The sequence below is a fragment of the Spea bombifrons genome, chromosome 1 (genome assembly GCF_027358695.1).
Source record: "Spea bombifrons isolate aSpeBom1 chromosome 1, aSpeBom1.2.pri, whole genome shotgun sequence".
Taxonomy (NCBI): Eukaryota; Metazoa; Chordata; class Amphibia; order Anura; family Pelobatidae; genus Spea; species Spea bombifrons.
Genome location: NC_071087.1, coordinates 108,062,583 through 108,081,969, shown reverse-complemented (window position 1 = coordinate 108,081,969; position 19,387 = coordinate 108,062,583). Strand labels below are relative to the sequence as shown.

General features: G+C 39.6%; 2 protein-coding genes across 2 annotated transcripts; one reads left to right on the top strand and one right to left on the bottom strand.

The window, feature by feature from the left end:
* The first annotated feature begins 1,010 nt into the window (after positions 1-1,010).
* Positions 1,011-10,413, top strand: PSME1 (proteasome activator subunit 1). Its single transcript, XM_053468010.1, has 11 exons — positions 1,011-1,162; positions 2,987-3,019; positions 3,515-3,577; positions 6,906-6,995; positions 7,216-7,264; positions 7,767-7,864; positions 8,087-8,155; positions 8,228-8,295; positions 9,027-9,081; positions 9,604-9,690; positions 10,226-10,413. Exons 1-11 carry the CDS (start codon positions 1,124-1,126, stop codon positions 10,304-10,306), a joined length of 732 nt encoding a protein of 243 aa, XP_053323985.1. The 5' UTR covers positions 1,011-1,123; the 3' UTR covers positions 10,307-10,413.
* Positions 10,414-11,857: 1,444 nt separating this feature from the next.
* On the bottom strand, positions 11,858-15,495 carry EMC9 (ER membrane protein complex subunit 9). The gene is made up of 7 exons (XM_053456813.1): positions 15,451-15,495; positions 14,514-14,603; positions 13,888-14,083; positions 13,108-13,184; positions 12,626-12,695; positions 12,454-12,551; positions 11,858-12,213 (listed from the first exon to the last, which is right to left on the bottom strand). The coding sequence occupies exons 3-7, from the start codon at positions 14,077-14,079 to the stop codon at positions 12,033-12,035; spliced, it is 618 nt and encodes a 205-aa protein (XP_053312788.1). The 5' UTR covers positions 14,080-14,083; positions 14,514-14,603; positions 15,451-15,495; the 3' UTR covers positions 11,858-12,032.
* Positions 15,496-19,387: the final 3,892 nt, after the last annotated feature.

Here is a 19,387-nt window from a genome sequence, read left to right as displayed (position 1 = left end):
GAACGCCTTCACTGGCACTAAGGGCAAATGCCTGCTGTTCCACAGGACCAGGACCTATTTTTAGGTTGCAGACAACATATATCATTTGATCAACACATCATTTAATTTGCGGGCTGCTGAGCTGTAAACCCCCGGGGGGGGCCAGTGACATGTTCCTTTATTTTATTGAAACAGCACTGGTGATATTCCACTATCGGCAGAACAGGGAAATTGTAATATGCCTTCTGTGCTTAACTTGTGTTATTTTAGAACTAGAAATTTCATACAATCAAAACGTGAGATGCGGCAACATTATAACAGATCCCACATCCATCCACAAACCATAGTAACAATCTTTTACATGGGTAAAAAAGTCAGGATCGGAGATAACTGAATTATGTAGTATCAAGCAACTACAAGATACTAAACACCAGAGAAGGCTACATGGATCTAGGACAATGTTCAACGCCCATAGACTAGAAGAGCTAAATGTGCTTATTTATATGCTGCTTGCAAAATGATGCGAGAAGCGCTCTGAAGACAGAACCCTGTTTACCTGTTTATAGGATTCCACTGAAACAGGCGATCATGCCTGGTACTATGTATGTATGTATGTATGTATGTATGTATGTATAGTATGGATATGCAGCAAGGAGAGTGAGAATCATTCTACGTTCATATACCGGTAATTAAAATATTTCTACATGTCATATAATGCGCTCATTAGTGTATCTCAAAATAATTAGTGACGAACATGGAGACGTTTCACATATGTAAGCTAAGGTGAGTGAAAGTGGGGAAGATTGGGGGGGTTGGCAAGATTTTATCCACTCCATAGCTGCATAGATCATATTGCATTCAACCCTTTCTAGATTGCACTTTGTATTTCTCCTCATCCCCATACCCAAAGGCTATATTCTTTTTTTCCTCCTTTATTTTAACCCTCTTTTCTCTTTTTCACTTCTTTCTTCTGCGTTTCCCAGAGCTGCATCGCCCTTCCACCTTGTTTTTAGCTCTCTATCTCCTCCCATCATTTGCTGGAAGTCCCCTTTTTATTCACTTTCACTTTTAGTTCACAGCTCTGTCGTCTCAGCAGGACACAAAAGCAGACAGACGACATACTTCTGGTAACTGCTTCTCTGCAATGGCAACGCTGTACATATCACAGGCCGCCAAGGACAAGGTGGGAGCCATAAGTGTGTAAATGTTTCTATTTGTGTGTATGCGTTTATATTATTTAGTGTCTGGTAGATACAGCTGCATGCTGCACTCACATGAACGGTTTATCTTTCTTAGATATATATATACTTGAGAATTTGTAAACTGAATTTGTACTTTTAATTGGATACCTAGTATCGACAATTTACCTGGATTCATCTAATTTTCACATGTTGCTGACTACCACCTACAAAGTGCTTCCCTGCATTATAATAAACGTATAAACTGAAGCAATTAATGCCCTCCTTTTAGTTTAAACATCACATATAATGCATCCTATAACTACAGGTGGGCAGCATCATGTTAAATTTACATGTGTACTGAAAACTATGGCAACCTTAAATTCTGAGCCACAGAGTACATTGTTAACTACAAGACGAGGCCTTCCTCTTTCCGTTTGGCTTTGCTGGTGCTTCTTTTTGACATAAACCTCTTCTAATTCATGTGATTGTCTGGTAATGGCCCCACCCTGAAGCATTCACATATATTCTATCGTCAGATTTAATTTTTTTTAAGCAAATTACTGCTGTTTGCAATTGTAGAAGTACTTTCAGGGAAAAATCTTCTAAACAGCGCCACGAACTTCATTGATGGCTTCAGATTGCCTGCAATACCATCACGGTGGTCTTCTCATAGAGAAAGACCCTACTGATAAAATAGTTGAAATAGTCCTTATGACTCAAAATAACCTTGAGCTTGTAATGGTCAGAATGGTCTCACCTAAATAAATAAATAAATAATATAATAAAAATTATCCTCAAAAAACTATAGCGCACAAGACAGAACTTTTTACGAACCCAAAGCTTTCTTTATCCAGAACTTGGTGTGTGTGTGTGTGTTCTACAGCCCTAGAAATACCAATAATACGGTATTTATAAAATAAATGCGAGTCTAAATCAGGTTGTGTAAACAGAGCGCATTCTTCTATTTGTAAATGTTGTACTTGGTTACATACAGACAGCACCTAATAATGGGTCAGGTAAAGCCCCGGCCGAACCACTAACCAAAATCTTTAATCCAAACACGTACCTTTCGGCTGTTTGAAATGTTGGGAGGGATGAGAATCCTATGTATCAAAATTAAACCCTATAAATGCCAGTGGGGCAGATGGTCAGGCACTCAAAGGTTTTAAAGGATCCAGTGTTGTCAGGCTGGGGAGAGTGTGGAATTTTTTAAGCTCTATGATAATAAACCAAGTGTGATAATGGTGGGGGGGGGGATGACTGTAAGAATTAGTTACAAATAACAATGATCTTTGACAGTTTTCTTAAGTAGAATGGAAAATAGATTTTAAAAGTGAAAGAAAACGTCAAGTACTTGGCTGGGAATAACTTTGTGAAACACATCCTGGAAACTTGACCTTGAATTAAAAAACCGATGTCAACAAAAAGTCAGGATTAAGTGTCGATTTGGAAGCAGTGTCTGTATTAAATAACATACCTGGCCTTTTAAAATGTACTGTATTACCGCAGGTAATGTGAATAAATAGGGATCCATCCGCCATACAATTTTGCCGTGGCCAGTCTGGAGAGCTCCGCTCTTCTGCTACAGACTTTGATTGTAAGCAGTGTCATTTGTGGTATACAGGACCAGGTGGTATGTTCGGCTAGCAATACTCTGGATTTAGTCATCACCCGAAGCATATTGCTGCAAAACTTTTGCAGGTACTCTGAATCACAAATGCCTCAACATAGGGATCCTGGAGTAGTTATGTATATTCTTGTTTATATGTTTTATTTAAATTAGTAACAAAGTGGTCCAGAAATATTTTTTTTTTGTTTTTGTACAGGTGGATGAATTCAGAAACCATCTTTGTCTGGAGGTGAGGAATTGTGGGTCACACCATTTTTTTTTTTTTTTTGAACCCTTGGAACAGGGTCTGTAGGCTAATTGCTTCCTGTCACTTTTGCCAAGTACGACACTTGAGCTTGTTTGGGAATTGGTAATACTTCCATTAAAGCAATGTGTACATTAAGCAGGAGGGGTCGTGTGTCACGGCCGTACATATGTTTCACATCATGATGGTATGAGATTAGTAGCTGACCTTGAAACCATATATGTATGTATGTATGTATGTATGTATGTATATATATATATATATATATATATATATATATATATATATATATATATATATATATATATATATATAATTAGACATTGCAACAGTTAGTTTTGTGATGTAGCTGTAATTTATTTATGGACAATATTAATTGTAATTATGTAGCCAGTGACTTGGCCACTATAGTATCTCTGAAACATGTTACATATGTTTTCAATTAATTTTTTGTTTTGCTTACTACAATTTTCTCCACAGGCTGATAAACTGGTCTCAGCAGGATTTCCCAAGAAGATATCTGAGTTGGACCAGTTCCTAAGTGTAAGTGGGGTGGGATAAGGGTAGGTTTGCCACCGAGCCAGTAACTATTTTAGGTTAGAAATAATCATATGGAAACACATTTGTGGTCATTATGGAAGGATGAACAGCTACCTGGTATAAGCAGTTGCTTGCCTCAGAAGGTTGGGGCCTCCTCTCAGTGTATGGATCCCACTTTAGTGAAATCTGGATTCACCTATGTGTATTATTAGCTAACCAAAAAATAACCAACAAAAAATGAATTAACCAACAAACACATTGTGCATGCCAGGTAATAAATTTAATAACAGAAGTAACTACCGTTTAGCCTTAAGGGTCCCTTGGACATAAGCAGCCATTCTTTGGCATATAGCAAACGCAAGCATGGCTTGCAGAATATTTTGTGGTGGAGAGAAGACTAGGCAATGCCGTGAAGTGCTCAAAAGATACAAATGTTATCTTTTTTTCCCCCCCAGTCATCATTGTTGTCTTACCATTGAACAGTGTTTCAAAAATATCCATATTCAATGCTTTATCAGCTTTTGGCAGGGCTCAGGATTCAATCTATAATTGAATTTTCCTTTATTCTCCGCTTTACAGGGAAGCAAATAATTACCCTTAGTATATATTTGTTACTCAAAACTTTTCAACACCTGTCATAGCGTGTGTGTGCAGGATTTTTCTCCTGCTTCCCACTGCTATCCATTTCTTCACCTTCATGAGCATCAAAATGCCGATTTTGCTCAATGGTGTATTCTCGTCTATGTTGAATAGTGGAAAGTGGGAAGCCGTGTGTATAGAAAATATAGATGTCTGTGGAAGTGTTCATCTAGGTCAGGGGCGTCCAACCTGCGGCCCTCCAGCTGCTGAAGGACTACATCTCCCATGCTCCTCAGCCAGCCCCTTAGCTGAAAGAGCATTATGGGAGAGCAGCAGCTGGAGGGCCGCAGGTTGGACGCCCCTGTGTTGAGTGTGCATACCGTGCCTGCTTGCCACCTATTTGCCTTGAATCAACAAACGCATCTCCAGCTCAGCAGTGCACACATGCGGGATACTCATGAGATTGTTTATTTTATTGTGTGTTGTGTCTTTTATGACACTCTTTCAGAGCCTGGTGCACCATAATCTGGCAGAGGACCATGGGAATTATAGTTCAACAGATGGAGAGCCACCTGTTGGGTATCTCTGATTAGATGACTTTCCCATGATCCCTAGCTAGAATGTTGATGGCTAAAATATTTCCTGTTCTAATTTAATTTCCTGGTTTTTTTAAATAATCCAACAGGGCAGGAAAGCTGTGTGAGATGGGAGACATAGTGAGTGCCTAATGAACAGCTGGAGCAACACAAAAAGACATATCAGTGTAGATTTTTATATAATTTTTAAATAAGTCTAGCCAGAAAAACACATTTTGAAGCATTATGCTATTTACCAGTGCAGCACTAAATTAGATACTGAAAGCTTCAGAATCCTGGCAGCTGACAGATTAAAGAGCGGGAAGGCCAGAGCTACTCCCACAGCTGCTTCTACAAGCCTTTATAAATAACCGGAGTGTCCGCCGATCACAGACCCAAGGCTGGAACTGTGGTACTTTTGACTTTTACTTAAAATACAGGGGTATGACTGCTCTATAACCTCAAAGGGTGCTATCACGTAGCTTTGAGATGGGTTTTTGATCTGCACTTTAATATGTTTAATGAAGAAAGTTGTTCCTGTTTGTTTAGTTATCATGTTACAACTCTATGTTATTTGGGTTGTGCTCAACATAGAGCAAGTCAAGATGGCAGCAGTGGTTTTCCAGACAGGCCCTCAAGAACCGCTAACCATAGTGAACTTGCTGTTTAGCGTTTTCGTTACAGTTTTCAAATCCTTAAATCCAGGTCTGACACGGTACCAGAGCACTGGTTTGAGAACCACTGTACTGTTGTACATCAAATTGATTACGCAGGGGCAAAAGTGCACCTAATATCTGTAAAATAAATAAATAAAAAGTTCAGGCAATTATGCTTAAACCAGCCAGGATCTTGTTCTTATAAATACTTAAGCGTGCATTATTGTACATGTTTTGGAAAAGGTAAATGGCTTTCAAATATCCAAAATTCAAGGTTCAGACCCAGCCACAGAGAAGCCGCAAGCTTCCTCTTCTTTGCAATTGTTGTATGACGGCCCCAACCTAAAATTACTCGTTGGATCTTTCAAAGCTTTTTAGCTCCACAGTATCTCCGCATGGAAAATAAAGGTGAATGTGACCTCATTGAAGGCAGGAATGGAGACCAAATGGCAGTCATCCACATGGCATTGCTTGAATTCATATGCTAATCAGACAGTAGATTCAACTGCCATGTACACCCAGTCAGAACAGCTGAAGATTAGGATGAAAAAATGGTTCTTTTCAGAAAGCAAATATCTGCTAGCAATTTATTCTTCATGGAATCATCAGGATTACACGATTAGTTGGTCGTCCTTTCAAGTTAGGCTTTTATAATCAGGAATGGCAATTACTAATGTATACGTTTATTTCAATATTTTTATTGTTGTATTTATGGTACCCTAGAATAGTGTCATGTGATCTTATACACAGTAACCCAGTACATCTTTGTGGAAAATGTGAGTTTATTATATGATAATAAAGGCAGATGAAGAGAACACTACTTGATACAGTGTAAAGAAAATCACACAAAGAACAAATAAGCATTATGTGATTAAAAGGTGTTTACCCTAGTCACGCACATTACAAAAATCCCCAGCAATTTATTTTATTGAAAAATAAGATCAATAATATTTTTCATATTATTCAGTGTATATCTCATACCAATTTATTTCTGTTTTACACTTACCGTACTTTAGTATGGATGCATTTCTTTTTCATCCCACCATGTACAGTGTCTCTGAACACTGGTTGCCATTTAAGACTCTAATGAATTTGAGGCATGCCATCCCTTGACAAAGTGTCAACACGGAATTTATATGTTGCGCAAGTCAAATCTGTTTTGTCAGAACTGCAGCATGGCTATTTTATAGGTTGCAGGAGTAAAATAGCCAATCTGGCAACTAAATTCTGCTTAGCTGTCTTCCCTGGAGTTTTTAATAGAAACCCTATGCAGGGCACAGAGTAATTTAAGACAAAATTATTAATAAAATAGACATACAAAAATAAGGGTGCTATAATGGATTGAATGTCTCTTAGATTTGCATGTTCCTTAGTAAGTTACCTCTGGGTCTAGAGCGTGTGATGTAGGAGGCATGCGCTAAATATATAAGATCACCTGCTATTTTCTATTTCTACAAGATTCCATCTAACGTTTCATTTTTGTAGTAAGCAAAATTTTGTTCATTTTAACGATTGTTCCAGACTCCAGAACTGAATATTTCTGACCTCAAAACACTTCGAGCCGAACTAGATATTCCAATACCAGACCCAGAGAAAGAAAAGGAGAAAGAGGTGAGAAATGAATCCCAACACAAATGGAAAAAAGCCTCATTAATATGACTTCAAGTTAAATACATAGTCACTAAACCAAGTGTTTAGGGTAAAGATTTTCAGAAGTCATGGGGGGTTGCCTGTATATGAATATCTATATAAACATCATTTGGGGGAATGTCTTCAGCAATTTAATCTTTTTGTGCATTCTTCTGATATGTTGTTTACAATTATACTTTAGAAGAAAAAGAAGGATGACAAGAAGAAAGATGATGACGAGGAGGAGAAAGGTAAAATGATGTTGTTCTGTTCTTATATTTTCGTATATATATCTTCGTATATTTTCGATAATTGATGTGGGGAAGCTTAAAGTGTCCTGTGTTTTTAGGTTAGACGGCTTAAGTGCAGAAGTACAATTTAGCCCCGGAACAAACCAGTTATATGATACCAGACATGGGACTATTGGTTTGTTAATAAATAATTCCATATGTCATTAGTGTCAGCTTCAAAGGTTGTGCACCAAGAAAGCTTGGGGGTCTTCTAAGACCAACCGAGACCTATGTTAGCTGATATCTAGCTCTTTAGCTAAAGCTGCGGATTAGCAAACACAATAGTTGCAGCATGTTAATTAGATGGATAATAAACAGTAATTCCTTTTTTTCTAATGTTAAAGCTTTCTGGGAATCAGGGCACAAGTGTAAATGCACTATGATTGAGAGAGATTTTCAATTAACTATTATTTAACCTTTAAACATACACGTAACAAACTGGCAACCATTTCTGCTTATACAGGTCCTCCCTGTGGACCCATCGCTTGCAATGATAAAATCACAAATCTACAAAGCAAAATCAGGAATGAAATACAAGAATCGAAAGAAAACCTGAATTTGGTAATAATTGTTTAATGAGAAGGAAAAAAGGTGGGGTGAAAAAATAAATGTTTACAGAGTTGAGAAGTTACGCAAAGAGAAAACACACATTTCATTAAGGCTAGGGTTATGTCTATTTTAAAGAGTACTTTACAGGAAATCCAGGGGATTACAGGTCTAGTGGTTAGTAGAGCCTGAGTATACCAGGAATTTCCCCGAAATGGCTCCTTTTACTCCTTTCAGGTTTCTCTTTGGCTGCAGCTCCAGATTCCTCAGATTGAAGATGGAAATAACTTTGGAGTTGCGGTTCAGGTAATGTGTCACGATTGCAACATATAACTTGTTTTGCCTTCTTATTTGATCTAATTCGTGTTCTCTTCTCAGGAGAAAGTGTTTGAACTAATGACAAACCTAAGGACAAAATTAGACGCCTCCCAAACCCAGATAGCAAAGTGAGTAAAATTTCCAAAAATGTCAAATTAATCCTCAAATGGCCTTGCAGGGAAGGGTTCATCACTGCTCATCAGCTTTTTTCTGCATCATTAAAACCCTGCACAGCTCAGGTAAAGAAATCTTCAATTTGTACTTTTTGGCTAGGTGGGTGGAAATGCAGAATTTAATATTATAATACCATCAATCCCGTGCTTTACCTGTGGAAAATCCTAGCGGTAAATCAACTAGAACCCCAGTGGCCAGTAAAGTTTGTGTTCCCCAAAAGGTGGCTCACCTTGATGTTTCAGGTGGTCCATTCTTTCCCCCCTCTCTGCCACCAGAATGGTCTCCTATTAAATGCTGAACCTACCCGACCTAAAATCGGAGAATGTAAGCTTTACAGGACAAGGGACATCCTTTCTTAATATATTCATACTTATTGTACCAATGTTTTAATGATACTCAAGCTCTAAATACATAAAAATGGATAATATATTGATGAAAGACAGTGGGACTTGATGAGTACACATTTATAAAGAAAACCAGTGCCAATGGCCTCAGAATTCCTTGCATTATAATAATATATAAGCTCCTGCCTGTCCAAAGAGCAGGGCTTGAGGAAAAAGTACAGGTGGAAGTTCCGTAGTGCATGATGTACTGTTACCCATTGAGTCCAGTGAGAGTGTTTGATGGAATTATTGTTCTGTTTCTCTGTTCAAACAAAATGAAAATGTTATCATTATCTACCCAGATACCTTTCTGATCGAGGTGATGCTGTGGCCAAGGCAGCAAAAAGTCCTCATGTGGTAAGTGACTTTCTTATTTGCCTGGCACCCAATTTAAGTATTGAAGCTAAGACATATATATGCAATATGTTCCATTTCCTCTCTCAACACCTTCCTCCTGGCTTTTTCATTTGCCAGGAAACATGGACTAAAGTTTGGAGTTAGGACTTTATTCTAGGGCCATCCTTTTGAACCTTAGGCCTGGCAACCACCTCCCATGGCTGAAGTCTGATCGCAGACAGCCAATATAGCTGCTTCCAAGAAAAGAATGATTGCAGATGGCCAATATGGCTGCGTGGTAGCAAGGAAGCTTTAAAAATAACTAAAAGGGACAGCGTGCCACCTGCTGATCTATTTTGAAATCGGGGGTCGTGATGTGAAATCTCCCCCCTCCTCCTATCAATAAAAAGGAGACAAGGACATTTGTTTATTAATTATTATTTTTTGATTTTATCTTAAAAACAAAACAAAAAATGGACCAATGCACTTTTGTGGACTGCAACTCCCATGATTTTCCTTTATCAGTATCTATTCCTTTTCTAGGGTGATTACCGTGCTCTAGTCCATCAGCTTGATGAATCCCAATACTTAGAGCTACGGATAACAGCCCGGGAGATAAGGAACTTCTATGTGAGTATTTGATGAGAATGGCATCTAGAAACCTGACAATCAAGTTCTTGGCATGCTGGAGGTCTTAGGCAATCGATAGCTTGGTGACCACAGATATCATGAGTAGTACCTACCGTATTCTTTGTTTTAAAGCTTTTAAAATGTGATCTTTAGCTTTAATGTAATCTTAATAAATGATATGAACATTTGTAGAGCTTTTCCTAAACATTAGTCAGTCGGTCTTCCCGTTATGAATTCAACATTACTACCTGATTCACTGAACAGATCCATAGCGCATGGATTATGGGCACATTACTTATTGATCGGATATTGCACTACATTGACCACATTGCAAGTAATGGCAGTCTGATCATTTAGTTTTGCAGACAATTTAAGAAATATTCAAAACAAATTTACCAATTTTAATCCCTGTCTGGCTCCGATCCCTACCATGATTTCTTGCACCCACTTAACTCATTGCAATTTTGTAAACTGCCTGATAAGTGGTTTTGAGGTACTGTCCTGAACAGTTTATTGTTTTTTACCCTTCTCTTAGGCCACTCTTTACGATATTATCAGTAAGAATTATGCCAAGATTAAGAGACCTCGTGGAGATGCCAAGCAACTCATCTACTAACTGCTTCATAATCCAATGGATTACTGGACGACTCCAATCCATATCTTAGTTATGACCTTCCTGTATTTTCGCAACCTCTTTACGTTAATAAAATTCTGACAACCAGGCGTTTTGTCTCGAGTGAGGTGGTATTGAGGTAGACATGGTTGGGCTGAGAAGTAAAAGGGGTAAGTCAAGAAGGGGTGGGGATGAAGTTAGTGTTGAAAATGGAACAGAGAGGTGATCATTTTAGGGATGTTATGCAGTAGGATCAGAGGGGACAAGATTAAGAGGACAGGTAGTGTTTGTTTGAGAAGAAAGAAAAACAAATGGTAAAACTATACTATACCAATTTTCATACAAATGCTGAAAATTAGGTGGGGCCCAACAAAACAAACAAACAAAGATCCGAATCAAGTAGATGAATTGATGAAGATTGGGAACATGAGATTCATGAGACATAGAGGGTAAGAAAACATCATAAGGCAAATGTCAAAAGGGGGGGGTGATATTGAGCACAGGCTTAAATAAAATACAGAGTATGTATTCTTACTAGTAGGGATTTAGTAAACTGTGCAAGACCAAAGAAATACGTAATATAAATTAATTTAGAGGCTAGAGAATGTATAGGGATTTTCAAGCTACCAAGTATGGGACAGGGGGTGTCATAGTAGAGGAAGTGCATGTGAAAAGAAGTAGAAAGCAATGAGGGAGCAATATAATATGTGGTGGTGCTGGTATGCAGAGAGCATGTACAGCATGGTAGTTAGAAGATGAAGAGACTGAGAAAAGATAAGACGGTATGATATTTCATACACAGGCAAGTGAGGAGACTGGAAAGGTCCATTAGAAACAGGTAAAACAGCAACTGGTCCATGAAGATTGGAGTATTGGTTGGAGTTTGTGCTTGAAGGTCTGATTCGTAAATAAAAAAAAAAAATTATACTATGCATTCACTATTCAGGTGTTCTCAGACATTGTACTTGAAATTTTGCAATATTTAGAATGAGATCGGCAAAAAACTATTTCACAAACAAAGCCTCTTTTACACTATAGTGTCCCATTTATTTCGTATACTGAGCTGCAGAGGCCAGAAATAAATAACAGTATATTAACAATGGATGAAAGCAAAAAAAAACAGAAACGGTATCAAAGGAAGCAATACAAAACAAAACCCTAAATGTTTCTGTAACCCAATCTGGCACCCTATATTAACCTTAGGCAATTTATATACAAAATTGTGTTTCATTCTACATAAGTACCTAAACACAGGTGAGATATTCATTCACCTTAAAAGTTTTCATATATGTCCACAGATATAAGTTCCATTAACTGTTCAGGGAAATATGGGTTAAACATGAAATAAAATTTTTATACGTTTTATGGTTAAAAAGTCAACCCAACTGAATGCATGTTTACAGTGCATGTAGGACAGTGGCCGTTAAAATATACTTTATACTTGTCATGCACATATTTCTTAAATCCAGACAATAAACATAAGAACGAAGGGAAATTATTTCTGTGATCTGCAACACAGAGGTGCCTTCATTTGACTCACCAATAAAAAAAAAGGTATCAACCTTCACTTAAGACCAGATCCTCTCTTGGGCTAATACTTCTATATGCGTTTCTGTTCTTTAAAATGTGCAAAATGTATAGATGTACGAGTACATTCACCCATCAATGGGAGCGGCAGAGACAGCGGACAGATAAACCCAAACCTGTCCCAAAGCAGGAATCCTAAAACCTAGGTGCGGCCGTTTGCTGCTGCAGACAGACGTGCGATTTCCAAATTCAGTTCCTGATTGGTCCAGTCAGCCCTGATGTCATCCAGGTGAGTGTCAAAGTCAACCAGTCGTTGATAGGCTTTAGCGTGAAGAAGCTGCCTTGTGATTCGTTGGGTCTCCTCCCAATGACCCCACATGACCCTGCAATAAATAAGTTTTTTAAAAAAGTTCTTAAAGATCAGATTGGTGTTACGGGGGAACTCATTTTCCAACGGAATATATCTGTGCAACTTGCTTCTCATTGGCTGTGCCGCCCATTTAGGATAAAGTAAATCATGATCAATTTCCATTAGAAAAAAATGTTTCTCCGGTGGAGAGGTGGGAAGTAAAGACGCTAATTAGGGTGATAGCAGTTTAAGTATAGAAAGCACAGGTACTTACAATGTCTTTTCCTTGGGTACCCAGTCTTTGCTGCTGTTCTGGTGCAAAACAGTAAGGGGAGGGACCCCGGGATTCAGAGACAGATGCTCGTTATCTAGCTACACAAGGAAGAGAAGAGCGGCTTAACAATTGGTAAGGAGAGGGAAAGAGACAGGCCTTTGAAATCACTTACCATTATTAACACAGCATCTTCCTGATATTCTGAAATTAGAGACGCCGTACGCTGAGCAGCACAACCAGGACTGAGAGAGGGTAGAATATTTTATTGAGGAAAGAGGGTGTTAGAATACGTACGCGGTAGCAAGGATTTTATTAAAGGGATGTTCGAAGATCATAAACGTGATTGTGAATTTGAGATGAAGTGACACTGGCAGAAAACAGACTGTTCCCAACTACACACATGCAGTGTGACCGGGGGATGATTTAGTCAGTTAATAATTCATTTGCATTGTCTATGGCTGTCTGCTCATCATGCAACATGTGCGTTCTGCATTTCTCATGGGGGCAAATAACTTGATATGCACAGCAAACCATACAGAGGTCATAATCACCATTCCCATGGAAAACTTTCCTTAAGTGAACAGTAGATATTAGCGTCAGGTGTAATACATGTAGTTGGGGGAAACAAGGAAAGCACGGTAACTCAAGTTATACCTGTTGTCCTTCAGCCCGGCGTTTGCTTGGTAATAACCAGCGATAACCAAGCCTTGGGGAGCGCACCATGAATCAATCTGTGAAACAATCAAAGAAGGCAGTGACAAATAGCAAGTTATTGTCTGTGAAAGGACAAAAGGCTACAGGAAGACTCATCACGATTTTAATTTACAGAGGAGTTAAATGTGGCCATAGACAAATCAAGATTTCAGTGTCATGATTAAGAGAAAGCAGCTTATTTAGGTCTGTTGTGCTGGTTTCTATTACCTTTCCAGGTTAAGGTATACTAACACTGCTATTCCAGAAACAATAACAATAATAATAATATTATTTATATAGCGCCAACAATCTACACATTGCTTAATACAATACATATATTCAAGGGGTATGACAAGACAAGAATTGACAGACTAAGACAAACGGATACATTAGGTGGAGAGAGCCCTGCTCGCAAGCTTACAAACATAATCAGTATCTATGCTTTTCTGTGTAATACAAAATCTGTATTCACAGCTTCATTTGCATTATCTGAGTGTAAATTATAAATATTTCTAGCGTATTATATAGCAACATGTCAGTTGTGACATAATATTAAATTCCCTGTCAATGAGAAAGAATAGACATCCTTGCACTATAGTGACAGGCACAAGTCAGCATCAAACAGTTAAAGATAAAAAAAAAAGAATGGAAAGACAAGCAAGAAAATAAATGAGAAACACTGACTTTTAAGAGACAGGTGAAAGAAATGGAGATGAACCGAGATGTTGGAAAAATTAGTACCTGTGTGAGAGCCACTTCTAAACTGAGCGCCAAGGGAAGGTAGAGATGATTGATAGGCACACAATCACATAAGGTGACACATCCATTCCCTCTGCGGCCCACAAGGGCCCCACTAACAGTGCAGTGTGGATACCTTGCAGCATGAAGACACATCTTTGCATACACACGAGTGCCAATCTCTACTTCACACATCTTCCTGAAATACAAGAAAGCACAAAAATGTTTTTTTCTTTCGAGGCACTGCTTCTAGTAGTTATTTCTAGTGAATATCGCAATAAAAAAACTCCCACTTCCCCAGAAACGGACATTTTGTGTATTTAAATATTTTCAGAAGGGCAACAAATCTGACCCTTGTTGGAAAGAAGCAGGTTACAGCACAAAACTACAATAGGTTCTTGCCCTGTGCATTTGATTCTTTTTGGACAGGCTACGGTGAAATTTATTTTTGGTGGTCAATGACATTCGCCATCACAGCTTCAGAGGACTTTAAAGCAATTCCCAAAATCTCTGGACACCAAACTAAGTTTTTTTGGGGAAAAAAAACATGTTTCAAGGCGGAAATGCATGCTATAGTCTCAGCCACAATTGTAGTCAAATAATAAAAGCAACATTTTGTGTCTCCTTACCTGTTATTTAGTCTGGAAGCAGTCGAAAGTTCCTTTTGGCAAAGAGAATGACTTCCACCATATAGACCAGTCAGCTGTACCCGGATGTCTCTGTTTTATAGAGATTTAGGACATAGTAACGTTACAAAAAAAAGTACAGGACAAAGTTTAAGTAGTAAAGCTAAGGCGGGCAGCATGAATTTCCACAAACAATGCTTTTATTCAATTACGCAGTGACTTGCAACAACTGGGGTTACTGGGAGCAAGACGGGCTTTGAGTAAATAACGGAGATATTGTAAAGGTTTTATGCAATAGACAATGTATTCTCATCCACATAAAAAGCAATAAATCAAAAACACCACATCTGGTCACTCAGTAGGAAGCGATAATAATAATGGCACCTAAGATTGTTTATAAAAATGTATATATCATTAGTACTTGAGAATTTAAACTAACATCTTTACAAGACAATGCTACTTAACATACAGTAGTTACACCTCACATTGCCCTGTCTTGTTATAAGTAGCATAAAATACTAATGTTTTCGAAAAGGAAAGGGAAGTCCAAATAACACATCCTGTAGTAGTAATGACAAGTAATGACCTTAACATTAAAAAAAAAAAAAATCGTCAGCTGAGCACTACAACTCCCATAATGCTCATTGGCCGTACACCGTAGTGTTCATGTTCCCCAGCAGCTGGAAGGCGGAACATTGCAACACTCCGTTTACCGTGAATAAAACGACTGTCGAGACTGCAAAAGTATTGTATCGCTTAACGCAAAAGAACAGACAGGAGATTCGGTGCGCTGAAATACTTTAGGTAACGTACTACTGTAAGTTGGGACGATCGGTTCAGTTTCAGCACAATGCCAGTTCATAGTGTGAGTTCTCTTCTGCTGATACCTAATAGTAATAATAATAATAGAGTACTGATCGTTATCGGTATTAATACCTACCTACCTCCGCCAGACCCATACGGCAGCTTCAGACGGTCACCGCCCCAAGATTGGCGGAAGAGCGTTAAATCCCCGCCCATTTGTCGTCCTAATGCCACAAGCCAATAAGGTTCTTCTTCCGGGTGAAGGGCACCGCTGATACGATTGGCGTTTGTAACTGTTGTGGCGGAGTGGGGACCTATCTGACAGTATGGTTAATATCTCCTGTTTCCGGGCTTTTGTTTATGTCGAATATTATGCGTTATAAGTATAGATATTCGCTTGCTTGTGACTATAAGTGATGGGAAGTTCGGATCATTAACGTGGATCGGTTCATTTCGAGTTATTCATTGAAATGAATCGATTCATGAACCGATTCATGTGTAACGCATATTTATATATATATATATATATATATATATATATATATATATATATATATATATATAATTATACCTGTGTGTGTGATCTCAAAATTCCCAAAAATATAAAAAATAAAGTAAATTATTAAAAATAAAAAACTTACATCCCATTGGAATAGCACAAGATCTAAAAGGTATAACCCCCTGCCTTCGTTTAAACCCCCCAAACCCGTTAAGCCATATGTATGAAAAATACTACCCTATAGGGTACTATATGTAATGGATGGATATGGCCCTCTAGGAAAGAAAAATAAAACTATGGATGTGAAGTATTTCCGTAATCAGAAGATGCAGCTAAACAATTTTGCAACAACGTTGCTGAAAAAAAGAGCAGGAAATGATTGCTACAGACAACTTTGGCAGTGATTGATGTCCAAATAGCTGCATGAAAAATGTCCAACTGCCCCTGATGAGATAATCTGGGTTGTCTGCTTAACAGAAATATATACCGTATTGGCTCGAATATAGGCCGCACTTTTTTCCCCCACTTTAAGTCTTTAAAGTGGGGGTGCGGCCTATATTCGGCGTCTAGCGCCCGACGCCCGGGACATGGAGTCCCGGGCGCCGGGCAGGCAGCGGGGTTAGGATACAGATCCCCCGCAGCGGTGCAGGGGACCTGCATCCGACTCTCTGATACGCTCAGACAGCCTCCCCTGCCAGCACTTCCCACGGGGGGGGTGCCGGCACGGGAGGTTGTCTAAGCGCATCGTCTGGACGGTCACCGGCTGCAGCGATGCGGGTAAACAGCCTCCAGGTTGTTTACCCGCATCGCCGCAGCCGGTGACCGTCCGGGCGATGCGTATTACCTCTGCCCCCAAGACTTACCGGAGCAGACTCCCGGGTGTCTTGCGGGGCCGGCAGGGGACATCTACGCAATACGCGTATACAACTTCCGGTTGTATACGCGTATTGCGTAGATGCCCCCCGCTGGCCCCGCAAGACACCCGGGAGTCTGCTCCGGTAAGTCGGGGGGGGGCAGAGTGGCAGCATATCTCGGGGGGGGAGGAGGAGGACAGTGGCAGCATATCTCGGGGGGGGAGGACAGTGGGAGCATTTCTCGGGGGGGGAGGACAGTGGGAGCATTTCTCGGGGGGAAGAGGACAGTGGGAGCATATCTCGGGGGGGACAGTGGGAGCATATCTCGGGGGGAGAGGACAGTGGCAGCATATCTCGGGGGGGGGAGACAGAGTGGCAGCATGTTTTTTTTTTTTTGGTGCTTTTTTAAAGAAAAAAACTTTTTCTTTAAAAAAGCACCAAACTTTTAGGGTGCGGCCTATATACGGGGGCGGCCTATATCCGAGCCAATACGGTACTTTTATGGAGGGTTTTTAGAATTAGGGGGTGCAAATGAGGCATAGGGCCACTAGAGCGAAATGTGGAATCTATAACGCACATAGTTTTTACTAAAATTCTCATCCTAAATTTTCAGCTAGTTATCTAATTATGGTATCAAAAGAAAGCCCTCTCTCCAATTGAAAAAAAACAATACACAGTTTATATGGGTACACTCTGCGCAGGAAAGGGGGTGGGTTGCTGAACCGACATACCCCAAAAATGGCAATATTGCTCTGGGACTTGAGGCGCAAAAAAGCCCTGGGTCTTACAAAAGATAGGAAATTGCCTTAGAGTTGCCATTTCAATTCAATTCACTGAGCCTGGGACCTCCAGGTGTGGGGTGTAAAGCAAACTGGCCCCAGTGGCCCCTCGCACACCTTTACACTCAATACACTCAGTTCACCCTCCTCTAATGTTTTAACTTTTACCACACATATGCTGTTTTTTTCTCAGGACTATTAATTTATTACATACAAATGAACAGTATACATATCAAATCACTCTCTGGTCAAAGTAAAGTAAAGTATCTGAGTGTTTTCTTCTTCTGTTGTTTTCCTTCTCTAATCGAATTCGACCAGACCTTTCACTTTCCAAACATTCCTCCAAACCAAGAGTATTTGTGGGAACTTTTTTTAGGTTTTTCTGTGGCTGGCTGTCTTCCATTTTTGGTCTTCTTTAAGAAAAAATTTGCCAGCCTCTCCAACACATTCTGTCGTCTGCTCACCTTTGGGGTTGGAGTAGGTGAGCTGTTATGATCTGCTTCAGAGGAGGAGATGGTGTTATCAGATCCAGTTTGAACGTTAGCTTCAGCAACGTTCTCTGGAATGATCATGTTAGAGACGGCTTCTCCTGTGTGCTCTTCACTTTCCTCTGGTGGAGGAACAGCATTGGTGTAAAAGGTGTTATCAGATCTAGTTTGTTTGTTAGCTTCAGCAACGTACTCTGGAATGATTGTGTTAGAGACGACTTCTCCTGTGTTCTCTTCGCTTTCCTCTGGTGGAGGAACAGCATTGGTGTAAATGGTGTTATCAGATGGTGTTTCCTTGTTAGCTTCAGCAACATTCTCTGGAATGATCATGTTAGTGACGGCTTCTCCTGTGTCCTCTTCACTTTCCTCTGGTGGAGGAACAGCATTGGTGTAAATGGTGTTATCAAATGGTGTTTCCTCGTTAGCTTCAGCAACGTTCTCTGGAATGATTGTGTTAGAGACGGCTTCTCCTGTGTCCTCTTCACTTTCCTCTGGTGGAGGAACAGCATTGGTATAAATGGAGTTATCAGATCTAGTTTGTACGTTAGCTTCAGCAACGTACTCTGGAATGATTATGTTAGAGAAGGCATCTCCTGTGTCCTCTTCACTTTCCTCTGGTGGAGGAACAGCATTGGTGTAAATGGTGTTATCAGATCCAGTTTGAACATTAGCTTCAGCAACGTTCTCTGGAATGATTATGTTAGAGACGGCTTCTCCTGTGTCCTCTTCACTTTCCTCTGGTGGAGGAACAGCATTGGTGTAAATGGTGTCATCAGATCTAGTTTGTACGTTAGCTTCAGCAACGTACTCTGGAATGATTATGTTAGAGAAGGCATCTCCTGTGTCCTCTTCACTTTCCTCTGGTGGAGGAACAGCATTGGTGTAAATGGTGTTATCAGATCCAGTTTGAACATTAGCTTCAGCAACGTTCTCTGGAATGATTATGTTAGAGACGGCTTCTCCTGTGTCCTCTTCACTTTCCTCTGGTGGAGGAACAGCATTGGTGTAAATGGTGTCATCAGATCTAGTTTGTACGTTAGCTTCAGCAACGTACTCTGGAATGATTATATTAGAGACGGCATCTCCTGTGTCCTCTTCACTTTCCTCTGGTGGAGGAACAGCATCAGAGTAAACACGACCAGGGACAAATTCTTCTATATTCTCCTCCAACTCTTGAATTGAAGATTGTCTGTGATCTCTCTCGATGTTTCTCGCATCATTAATTGTAAAGTTTATCACATTATCTCCAATAAAGCAACTCACTATTACAGACTGCCATTCATAGCAGCAAAATCCATCATCAATTCTGTCAACGAAACCCAAAGCGCTATATGGTACAGGACCGGTAAAATCAATTAGTGTCCAGTAAGACATATTTCCGAAGAATATATCAACAAAATTTGCAAAATTGAATATAAAGTTATCCAAGACAGTGGCAGCTCCTCTCAACTAA